This window comes from Leptonychotes weddellii, chromosome 12, assembly GCF_054177405.1.
Source record: "Leptonychotes weddellii isolate Sample4059 chromosome 12, ASM5417740v2, whole genome shotgun sequence".
NCBI lineage: Eukaryota > Metazoa > Chordata > Mammalia > Carnivora > Phocidae > Leptonychotes > Leptonychotes weddellii.
In genome coordinates, this window is record NC_138380.1 from 12132784 (window position 1) to 12144984 (window position 12201).

Sequence of the window (12201 nt, forward strand, 5' to 3'; positions counted from 1 at the left end):
ACCTCTCTCCTCTCTTCTCCAGTATGCCTTTCTCGTGACAGCGGCTGTGCAGTTTGCCGGTGGGATCGTCATCTTCTTTGGACTCCTGGTGTCACCAGAAGAAATTGGTGAGAAGCCATCCTTTTTTTTTTTTAAAGATTTTATTTATTTGAGAGAGAGAGAGTGAGAGAGAGCACATGAGAGAGGGGAGGGTCAGAGGGAGAAGCAGACCCCCTGCCGAGCAGGGAGCCTGTTGCGGGACTCGATCCCGGGACTCCAGGATCATGACCTGAGCCGAAGGCAGTCGTTTAACCAACTGAGCCACCCAGGCGCCCCGAGAAGCTGTCCTTTCTGTTCAGCACGTCTTAACTGTTATGGGCGAAGAGAAACCTGAGGCCAGCACGGCCGGTCTCTTGTTCCCTAGGAGAACCGTGAGCTCCTTTCAGGGGGTTGAAGGAGTGGTATTTGCTGTTTGTGTCCCGTAGACACCGGTTGGCTGACTGGGCGCAGCTGCAGACGTTTGAGGGGAGGGAGGCTCGCCTTTCTAGATTCAGAGAAAACTCTGCATTTGCAAATGAGCTTTGTAATTGAGACACTGACTGGAAATTAGCATGATCTATTTCTCATTTCACTTCTTCAGACAGATTTCTCTCCCTTCATAAAAGTAATTTAGTTTGATACTTATCTGTGGTTACATACAAGCAAAACCACAGAAGCAAATAGATGTACAGTTCCATCTTTTGCGTGTTATTGAAGAGACATGTCAGTTTAATTGTATGTTATTAACGTTTTCTTAAATGTAATAGAGATAGTATAATGTCGTTGAAAAAGCATTGCTTTGAATCTAGTTAGTAAAGTAGAATCAGAGTCCTGACTTTGTTGCTTATTAGCTGTGTGACCTTAATCAACTCTGGTTGACCTTGGCCTTGAACCTTAGTTGCTGCTTCTGTAAAGTGGAGATAAAAATAATCTCGACCCCAGGAGTGATGATACGTACAAAGCACCTTGCACAGTGCCAGGCATCTAGAAGGTACTCTATAAATCGTGGCTCTTACTGTTCTAGGTCTCCCAGGTATCGAGGCAGAAGAACATTTTGAAGAAGACTCACACAGGCCGTTGATTAATGGTGCTGACAACGAAGACGAATATGAGCCTAATTATTCCATCCAAGAGGGCAGTGCTGTTACCCAGGTCAAGGCAATAAGCTTTTATCAGGCCTGTTGTCTTCCTGGAGTTATACCGGTAAGGATGTTCAGATCTCCTTACCACAACTCGTGAGATATAGCCTGGATATTAGCTCTACCTGCGACAAAGCATCTTGAAGTATTTAGCTTCTCTTTGATACTTTATTTTAGGAATATACGTTCAGAGGAATATTGTATAGTGCCCCTCAGCTCGTGTCTGGGGTGGCCACAACTTGAAATTTTATCTGTGTTCTAATGCAGAGTTGGTGTTCCTTTTCTGTGAAGAGCCAGATAGTAAATGTGTTCAGCCTTGGGGTTGGCGGGGGGGCCGTACAGTCTCTACCACAGCTACTCACATCTGTAGAACACATGAAACCCTGGATGGTATGGAACAAAGGGGTGTGGACAGGTTTGGCCCGTGAGCTCTAGTTTGCTGACCCTGACCCTGCATTCAAGTAAGAAGGCAAAATTAATGTTTTTAAATATGTTCTTTTTGGCCTGTTGAAGTAGTATAGAATTATATGTGACCAAGAGGGGTTTTGAATGGTTCATTTAAGTCTGCCTTATTTGCCTGTATTCTTATTCTAGAAAAAAAATTGTTTGCCCTTTTATTAAAAGGTGCAGAACACAGTACTCCAACAGTATTTCTTGGTAATGCATTCCAGTGTTTCCAAAACCTTTGCGGTCAGGAGAATTTACTAACGTCTGAACTAAGTCCCTTATGCAGTTTTTCTGTCTTGATGTTTTGGGCGTGCCCGCGCAGGAGTGGAAGTTAGGAGGCCTAGGTTATATTTCCAGCTTACCATTAACTCTCTGTAAGGCCTGGGGTAAGTCACTCAGCCCATCCTTGTGTCCTCGGTGCCCCCTTCCCACGGAGCAGAGTAACCCAGTCTACCCCGGGGTCTGTAACGCTGGGTTACTGTATTGTGAATAAGCACCTGGTTTTGTTTATTTTATTGTCTAATGGTGCTTTACAAATGTCACCCCTCAGCTAGCTTCAGAGTCTGCATGCTTACTAGTCCCCTCTGCCTGTGCCCCCAGGCTGAGAGGACCGACATTTGCAGACAGACAGTGAAGTGTGAGTGAGAACGTAAGTGTACATTTCTGCAGTTCTGTAGCCAAAAGACAATATATTATACAAGCGGAATGCAAGGTCCTTGAGGCCTGTTCTTAGGCTAAAGGTTAGTGATTTTTAAGTAGTTGTTAAAATATTCTGCTGGTAATAGCTTCCTTTCTGGGCCAGACCTTACATCTGTTGTGACTAAATATGAAACTCTTGCTACTCCTTTGTATTTCACGAGCAGTTGTTCCCTGACTCGGGCAGGGATGCAGAGAAAACGGAGTTAACTTAATTCCTTTGTCTCTGGAGCAGGCTCTCTGGACAAAACACCCTCATGATTGGGACTCGGCTCTCTAGGGGGCGGCCGTTGCCCTGCCAGGGAAGTGGTTTTACAACAAGTGATACCTAGGCAGTAACTGGCCGCTCCGGGGAAAAGAACATACTCTCCAGACACCCTTTGAAGTCAGCCTCTCTGTTCCTCCCCCTTTTTCCTTTGATGCTAAATGTCAGGAGTCCCTGGTAATAATGTGTTGAATATAGGAGTCTTAGCGCCACTGCCACTTTTAGTCCTCCAAGCAGAGCCACAAGGCCCAGGACGGTCATGCTCTTTGATTTCTGACTCAGCAAAGATACTTTTTGCTTTTCCACTGGATGTTGGAATACAAGGCTTTTGGAAACCATAATGTGAAAGTAGTTCTAATGTCGCTGCTTTCCTTAGACCTTGAAACTATAGTTTCGTCACATTGCTCTCCACTGTTCATAATGTTAATTTTGCAGGAAGTAGAAGAACCAAAAAGGTGGGGCTGCTTTGAATAAAAGCTGTGATGTTTACTGGATTTCTTTGCTTGTGGTTAATGATAGTTAGTGGTATGAATACCTTTTATCTTTGTCTAAATAAAGAAACATGAGTGTATGCTCTCCCTTTGAGGTTCAAAACACTGCTTTGCTTCTGCCGGGGAACTGAAAGGAGAAGAAACTGGGGACAATTAAGAAATAGTCATGTGTATTTTTATTCCAGAGGCCTGCTGCACATGCCTTTCTGGAAGCTAATGGGGATAAAGAGAAGAGGGAGACTAGGTAAAGTCAGGCAAATGGGAATTTATAGAAGTGTGTAATTTTAAAATCAGGTACTATTCTTCCCAAACCCCTGTGTATGGTTTTGGTTTTTAATTACATTAAGAATTGTGGTCCGTCTGTGCTGTTGTTTGTTCCTTATCGAAGGTCGAATGTTTTTCTTGTAGTACTCACTGGCCTACGCCTGCTTGAAGTTAGTAAATTACTCCTTCTTCTTCTGGTTGCCCTTTTATCTGAGTAACAACTTTGGATGGAAGGAGGCTGAAGCTGACAAGTTGTCCATTTGGTATGATGTTGGAGGAATTATAGGTAATGCCAGATGATCTTTTTCTGTGAAGAGAGTTAGTCACTGGTAATATTTTACTGGGTTATGAAATCTGACATCGTTTAAAGTTTTATTACTTAGTCTACAGCCATTTTTCCTAAACTGTCCTACCAGTAAACAGCTAAAGTCTTAAAAAAAAAGAATCCATAGAAAGGAAGAGCCAGCCCACGGCAGGCCCTGTGATTTATAGGGCTCTTTTTTTCTCGGTTCTTTGTTTATGGATCAGTTCTTTTGTGTTGGGAAGCACAGGGATGTTTCCCTCTGTGATCTCTTTAAATGTAACCCTTTCGCACGCTTTCAGCGATATCTTAGATCTAAAGCTAATTGTATGCCAGAGATCCAAGTTAGAATGTGAATGTGTTCGTTTTATCTACTTCCCACCTTCCCCACCACGCACAGTCAAAGAAGGGAAAATACTAGCTTAGTGTATGGATTTTGTCAGATCCTAGAGGTAGGAATAATAGTGGGGATTCATTTCAATGAGTATTTTGCAACTGTTCCACCGCACACAGCAGATTTTAATAGTGACTTTTTGCTACGGCTGGAAGCATAAACAAGTACTTAAGAAACTCTAAAATAAGACCGTTGTACAGAGTGCATTTTATTGGGTGTTACCTATATGGCTATGGCAAAATCATAACATCCTTTCTGTAATGTTTGGATTTAGAATTGTGGTAAGGCTAAGCTGCCCTGAACACCTGAGAGCAGTGAGTCCTCAGGTGATACGCTGTTACTGTACTTGAACTTGTCTGCCCTTATTCTTAGATACAGAGCCAAAGGTGAGGCTGCCACCGTTAGACCTGACCATACTTCTGGGTCCTGCTGTCCAATGAGGATGTACCAGATGTCCCATAACCCCTATTGCTCAAAATGTGGCTGTATCTAAATGTGACCTTGTTGCTTAAAGGATTCACATTACCTCTTTCTAAAGATCCTGACCTGTTCATTATCACCAAATGATAATCACTGCATTTAATTTTAGTGAACATTTATTGGCTGCTACTAACAGCTCATGAGGCATGGTCTTTAATGAACCATCTTTTAAAATAAAAAGCAGAGGGGTACCTGGGTGGCTCAGTCCGTTAGGCATCCGACTCTTGATTTTGGCTCAGGTCATGATCTCAGGGTCGTGAGATTGAACCCCATGTCGGGCCCTGTGCTGAGCATGAAGCCTGCTTAAGATTCTCTCCCTCTGGGGCGCCTGGGTGGCTCAGTCGATTAAGCATCTGCCTTTGGCTCAGGTCATGATCTCAGGGTCCTGGGATCGAGCCCCCACATTGGGCTCCCTGCTCAGTAGGGAGCCTGCTTCTCCTTCTCCCTCTCCCACTTCCCTGCTTGTGCTCTCTCTCTCTGTCAAATAAATAAATAAAATCTAAAAAAAAAAAAGATCCCTCTGCTCCTGCACATGCATGGGCTCTGTCTCTAAAATAAAGTAAAATAAAATAAATAAAAAGAAAAATCAGGAAAAGCCTGGTTTGAGAAGTGAGAACAGCAAGGGACAGTGGGTGGTTTTGATGATTTTTTCCTTTTTCCTTATTTTGCTGTGTGATTCATGGTGTCCTGTTCCTATCAGCCTTTGTGGCCATTAACAGTCAGGTAATCTTCCTTAAAGGAAGCTGTGGAGGAAGCTTTTTTGGGAGAGTCAGCCATCTTTTTGGGTAGACCAGTGTCAGGATCCTGCTAGCAGGGAGAGAGTACGTGGGGAACAAGCTTCAGATAAACTGAGCTAAATCATAAACGATTTTGCTTGTGATGCCTTCTTGGTACTTGCAGGTGGGACTTTGCAAGGTTTCATCTCTGACATATTACAGAAGAGAGCACCAGTTTTAGCTCTCAGTCTGCTTCTGGCTGTTGGGTCCCTCGTTGGATATAGCCGTGAGTATTCCCTTGCAACTGAATTACTTTTCTGATCTCTCAGGACTAAGGCATTTGCCGTGAGTCAGTGATCAACCCCAGAGAGATGCTTGAGACCAGCTACAAAGGCTGATACGAGACCTTTGTATTGTCCTGTAAATGCCTGGTAAAAGTATCATCACGTAGTTTTATTTGTGTTGGGGAGGAAACTGGCATCTCTCCTGCTTTGTTGGTTTGTTTAAAAGCTTGCTTGGGAGTGTATCTGCTTTGTTTGAGGGTAGGCTCCAGAGGGCCAGCATTAGAGCCAATAAAACAATAAAAGGGAAAGGGTTTCAAAAGAGGAAAGATGGTAATTAGTAGGTTTGGTATACGTCCCTTAAGATGCTGCTGAGATGGGAGTAGAGTTTTTCTTCAGCTTTTAGAAGTCTCATTAGCTTGAGCACCAGCAAGAGGCAGACATTACAAATAAAAGTTGGAGTAGGCGGTGAAAGAGTTGTATCCCTTTGTTGTCTCTGGGAGTGATCTGTGAGGTCACTGAGATCCAGATCTTTCTGTGCTGTTCAGTGGGGGCCGATGTAATCTGCTTTTAAAGTCAGCATGCTGTTTCTGCATCTTTTCTCATAGGTTCTCCGAACGATAAGTCCATTAATGCACTTCTGATGGCGGTTACAGGTATGTCGTGTGGCTCCATTTTACTATACTGTTACTGCTCCCCTGTAAATAGAAAGGAAAGGGAAACCGTTTGCTCCCTCGGTTTGAGTAATACTAAAACCTTCATTATAAAGAGCTCCGATGGTAAAAGGAAAGCTGCCTACTTCAGATTCAGATTCTGTTTCTCTGCTATTATGTGACCTCTTCAGTCCTGTTGTTACGGAAGCAGTCCCTTGGACAGAGATTTTTCTAAAATGTTTGATTGCTTCCCCAGCTTCCCTTACTACTTCTGGAGGTGGTTTAGGAAGATGCCACACTGGAAACCAATTCACCAGCTTTCAAAAAGGTTTTCCTGGGGCGCCTGGATGGCTCGGTCGTTGGGCATCTGCCTTAGGCTCTGGTCATGATCCCAGGGTCCTGGGATCCTGGGATCGAGCCCCACATTGGGCTCCCTGCTCAGCGGGAAGCCTGCTTCTCCCTCTCCCACTCCCCCTGCTTGTGTTCCCTCTCGCTGTGTGTCTCTCTGTCAAATAAATAAATAAAATCTTTTTTTTTTTTAATTCTTATGTTAATCCCCATACATTACATCATTAGTTCTAGATGAAGTGTTCCATGATTCATTGTTAATAAATAAAATCTTTAAAAAAAAAGGTTTTCCAGCTATGTTGGAATTGGTCAGTATTTCTCCATGTGAGCACCAGATGAAACAGTTGAGTGTAATTAGGGACCATGGTATAGAAAGATTATTTTTAAACTTTAGATCCTACTCAGGATAGTGAGAGCTGCTCATGATATGTGACATGAAACTCATTCCAGCCACGTGAACAGAGTCACGTGGGCCAATTCCTGCTCAGTCCTCAGACAGCCTCGTGGGGAGCAGTGGCTGATAGAACCGTCTGTCAGACGACAGAGCTTTTTCTCTTCTCGCTTTTTTTTTCAATATGTGTGGTTGAATTTGGATAGTCAAATACTCAGTTGATACAACTCTACCATAGTAGAAGTTGACAAGCAAGTGTAATTAGTTATTGATGAATGCAGTCTTTACAGGATTAGAAAGGCTGTATATTCACTGTATTTTCTGTATCTTTGGTTTTTATAAAATATACCAGAATATCGTATAATTCAAGTAGGGCTTTCAGAAAAGTGGATGCTAACTAGTTTGAAGATGACATGATCTGGAAGAGTTTTCATCTTTACTGTTTTTTTTTCTCTCCCTTCCGCTGTTTCTCTCCAACATATTGATTAAAAGGTTGGGATAAGAGTTGTCTCGTCCAGTAGATTTCTAGCGGTGTGATGAATAATGTTTTAATGAGAACCTGTTTTGTTTATGACTTCAGGATTTTTTATTGGCGGACCTTCTAACATGATTAGCTCTGCTATTTCTGCGGACCTGGGTCGCCAAGAGTTGATCCAAGGGAGCAGTGAGGCTTTGGCGACCGTCACAGGAATTGTTGATGGAACTGGAAGCATTGGAGCTGCGGTGGGCCAGGTGAGGGAACAAGAGAGGGGTTGAAATTGAGTGGTGAGTAGTCTCTCATTGGTGGAAGAATTTACACCTGCCCTCTGGGCCACAGTAGGTGGCACTCTCGTTCTGCGTAGTATACTTTTCTGTAAGCCTTAGGTTTCTAATCTTCTTTGAGATCAGCTAACGGGACCTAATGTGGAAGGTCCCTCTACATTTTTTAGTTTTTTCTTCCCACTTTTATTTCCAGATTCTTCCTGTCTGGAAATAAGCTGACACCTCATAAGACAGATCCTCAGTCCCAGTTTGCTACTCCCTTCTTCCCAGCCTGAACTTGGCACTCCGAGGGGCCACGAGACACGTGCTTCTCATTATCCCCCACCTGGCATGCACACCCTACCTCCTCTCTCATACCAGACACGCAAGTTCTTCTCATGGATCTCTACCAGAAATTGCCATGGATTCGGCAGCTGCTCTGAGTCACTTTCTCTGCTTCCAATGACTGTGTCTCAAAGGGAGGTTCATAAATGTCTTGTGTCAGAATCATCTGGGTTATTTATTAAAGTACAGAACACTGAGCTTACTGCAGGCTTGCTGAATTAGAACCTGGAGATCTGTGTTACAACAAGCCTTCCTGGTGATTCTTAGGCACTCTAAACTTGAGATTGTCTAGGCTAAGATTGGCCTACAGTAAGTAGTCAGAACTACTCAAAGACTTAAATTCAGCCTTCTCTTCCTTGGGACAGTAGCGACTCATGCCTCTCCTAGGGTATACCTTTCCAGGTCATTGAGGGCTAATTTTGCAAAAAGAAGGATCAGAGAATCATCTGCATAGATAAAATAGATGAAACTTTGGAAGATAATGAGGTGTTTAATGGGCAAAGAAAATACAGGCAAAACCTCAGGGGTTGCCCAGTGGTCAAAGACATAGGAAGTCAGCAGTGCCGTGTAGGCAAGGGGAGGTGTTAGTCAGTGAGATCAGAGGTGTAGAGGGGCCAGAGAAGGAGAATGGAAGAAAAAAGTCTCTAAGTTTCGATACTCAGGTCATTACCGGCCTTGAATATTGCTGTTTTGCTTGCTCTGTGGGGATAGATCACCAATGTCTGATTGCTGGTGGTTAATGAGAGAGCAAGTATTGAGGAAAATAAGCCATCTTCATGCTTATCACTACCCAGCCATATGTTATATATTTATTTGTTATTGTGTCCCATGGTAGCTTCTCCCGTCATAGGACGGTGTCTGGCACACAGTAGACATGCTCATATCTGTTGAGTGGCTGTAGAACGAATGGTTGATAGGGTTGATGTATCAAGCTTAGCGTACTTGATTATGAGACTGAAGAGAAAGAGAAAACCTAGCAAAAGTAGGAGAAATGTGCTTACTTGATTGTGCGCTGGAGTAGGAACCAAAAATTCTATTGGCTTCTAGTTCAGAGGCTTTATATAAAGGGTAAGGGGTGATTGTATTGGACATCCTTTTCTGATATCACTGTATTCTCAGTTATCGTTTCTCCCTGATGTTTTTTTCATTAATCAAATGGGTGGGTTATATAATGAGCATTTCAAGGAGTTTAGTTGTTGTTGTTTAAGATTTTTATTTATTTGCTGGGGCGCCTGGGTGGCTCAGTGGTTAAGCATCTGCCTTCGGCTCAGGTCATGATCCCAGGGTCCTGGGATCGAGCCCCGCGTCGGGCTCCCTGCTCAGCGGGAAGCCTGCTTCTCCCTCTCCCACTCCCCCTGCTTGTGTTCCCTCTGTTGCTGTGTCTCTCTCTGCCAAATAAATAAATAAAATCTTTAAAAAAAAAAAAAAGGTTTTTATTTATTTGAGAGAGAGAGAGAGAGCATGAGAAAGGGGAGGGTCAGAGGGAGAAGCAGACTCCTCGCTGATGCAGGACTCCATCTCAGGACCCTGGGATCATGGCCTGAGCTGAAGGCAGACACTTAACCGACTGAGCCACCCAGGCATCCCTCAGGGAGTTTATTTGTATTTGGAATGTCTCACCTGCCAGTGTTTGGATCCCTAACTATGAACTTGGGTCGGCATTAGGCTCACTTTGGTGGTTGGGGAAATGGGATCTGGAGTAAATCATTGTTAGCTTTATTCATTCCTCTTCCATATTGATTTTTGAATAATTTCCCATTGCGTGGGGTATGAGATTCCAAACTCTATGACTTACCAGGCATTGGTGGTTCAGTGGTAGAATTCTCGCCTGCCAAACTCTATGACTTAATATTAGAAACTTGATGAGCCTTGTCCCGGCTCTTCTGATTTACCCCGAACAGTTTTTTTCCCCACCTTCCCTGGACTTCACAAGAAAAATGTTTGTTTCTCTCTTGGTTTCCATAGCGGTTGGTGCCTACCTCTAACAGAGTGCTTGTCATGGTGCATCACATTTACTGGTTTATCTGTGCCAGACTCTGCATTTCCTTGAGAACAGGAACTGTTTCCTTCATCTTTGTGGTCCCAATGGCTTAGTATGTTTTTGACACATAGTAGGGGCTCAGTAAGATTAAATTGTGGTATCTATCCAAGGAAAATGAGAACAAATGTCCACATAAACACTTGAACACATACACGTTCATAGCTGGATTACTTATAACAGCTAAAAAGTAGAAAAAACCCAGATGTCCATCGACTGAGGAATGGATAAACAAAATGTCTGTATTCATATGATGCAGTAGTATTTGGCCTTTGAAGAGGGTATCTGGCACTTAAAAGTGGATAGATGTTACGTGGATGCACCTGAAAAATAGTATGCTAAGTAAAAGAAGCCAGTTACAAAAGACCATGTACTTAAATGATTTCGTTCATATGAGCTATCCCAAAATGGGCAAGTCTATAGGGAAGGAAATTAGATTAGTGGTTGCCTGGGGTCAAGTGGGTTTACAGAGTGACTGTTGATGGGTAGAACATTTCTTTTGGTAGGGGTTGATAGAAATGGTCTAAAATTACATTATGGTAATAGTTGCACAATTCTGTAAATATTGAGTTGTATACTTTAAATGGGTGAACTTTATGTTATGTAAATTATATGTCAATAAAACTGTTTAAAAGAAAGATAAAGTGGCAGAAAGACTTGGGAGCGCTGCTGTGAGCCCTTTAATGGGTGACTAGACCTCTGCTTTTTTGCTTTCCATTATGTAATCTAGGCTACATCACTCACTCGTTTTGCTTTTTTTCCGCTTATAAATTTCACTGGTAGTGTGTGATGGAAGAACATGGGTAAACTCTCACATCTGTGGTCAATTGATTTTTTTTTTTTAAAGATTTTATTTATTTACTTGACAGAGGGAGAGAGAGCACAGCAGAGGGAGTGGCAGGCAGAGGGAGAGGGAGAAGCAGGCTTCCCACTGAGCAGAGAGCCCAACACAGGGCTCCATCCCAGGACCCTGGGATCATGACCTCAGCCGAAGGCAGATGCTTAACCGACTGAGCCACCCAGGCGCCCTGGTCAGTTGATTTTTGACAAAGGTGCCAAGACCATTCAATGGGGAAAGAATGGTTTCTTCACCAGATGGTGCTGGGGAAGCTGGATATACACACACGCAGGATGAAGGTGGACCCCTTGCCTTACAGCGTAGACAAAAACTGACGCAAAATGGATCAAAACCTAACTTTAAGAACTAAAACTATAAAAACTCTTAGAAGAAATTGTAGGGATAAATCTTCATGACAAATATATACAAATGGCCAATAAACACCTGTAAAGATTCTCAACATCCTTAGTTATTAGGGAAATGCAAATCAAAACCTCAGTGAGATACCACTTCACACCTATTAGGATGGCCATCACTTTACAAATAACAACAGAAAAGAACAAGCAGTTATGAGGATCTGGGGGAACTGGATCTCTGACATTGCTGGTGGGAATGTAAAATGGTGCAGCTGCTGTGGAAAATGCTTTGGTGGGTCCTCAAAAAGTTAAACATGGAATTACCGTGTGACCCCGCAGTTCCTTTCCTAGGAATATACCTTAAAGAACTGAAAACAGGACTCATACGTATATATACCAGTGTTCCCGGCAGCGTTATTCATAATAACCAAAAGGCTGAAACAAGCCAAATGTTGAGCAGCTGATGAAGGACAGACAAAAGGTGGCATGTCCACAGCGTGGAATATTATCCAGCCATAGAAAGGGATGCTATTCCAACATGTGCCGCAGCCTTGAAGACAGTATGCTGAGTGAGGTAAGCCAGGCCCAAAAGGACAAACATTGTGTGACTCCACTGAACATGAAATCTCTAGAACAGGCAAATTCTCAGAGGTTACCAGGGGGCTGGGAAGAGGGGGTGGTGGGGAGTTATTGCTTAATGGGTGCAGCCTTGGTGTTTAGGGTGATGAAAAATTTTGGGAATAGATAGTGGTGATAGTGGTACAACACTGTGAATGTACGTAATGCCTCTGAATTGTACACTTAAAAATGGTTAAAATGGCCAATTTTATATATATTTTATCATAATAGAAAAAGAAAAAGGGTTAAATGCTATTAGATTCTTTTCGGTGATTGAAATAAAGTAAAAGAATTTGTTGTAGAATGTTAAAGCCGTATAGAAATCCTCTGAGTCTAAATAACACCACTGAAAAGTGGGCAACATGCTTAAAAGACAAACTA

General features: G+C 42.9%; 1 protein-coding gene across 1 annotated transcript in view; it reads left to right on the top strand.

Moving 5' to 3' along the window:
• Window positions 1-4: 4 nt before the first annotated feature.
• The window catches only part of SLC37A3 (solute carrier family 37 member 3), a gene marked incomplete at its 5' end in the record, with an annotated part of 15797 nt that continues 3600 nt past the window's right edge, over window positions 5-12201 (top strand). The window contains 6 exons of the mRNA XM_081800869.1: window positions 5-107; window positions 1043-1221; window positions 3465-3606; window positions 5396-5497; window positions 6101-6148; window positions 7465-7616. Coding sequence (XP_081656995.1) covers window positions 5-107; window positions 1043-1221; window positions 3465-3606; window positions 5396-5497; window positions 6101-6148; window positions 7465-7616 — 726 coding nt within the window. The remainder of the gene's footprint in view (window positions 108-1042; window positions 1222-3464; window positions 3607-5395; window positions 5498-6100; window positions 6149-7464; window positions 7617-12201) is intronic.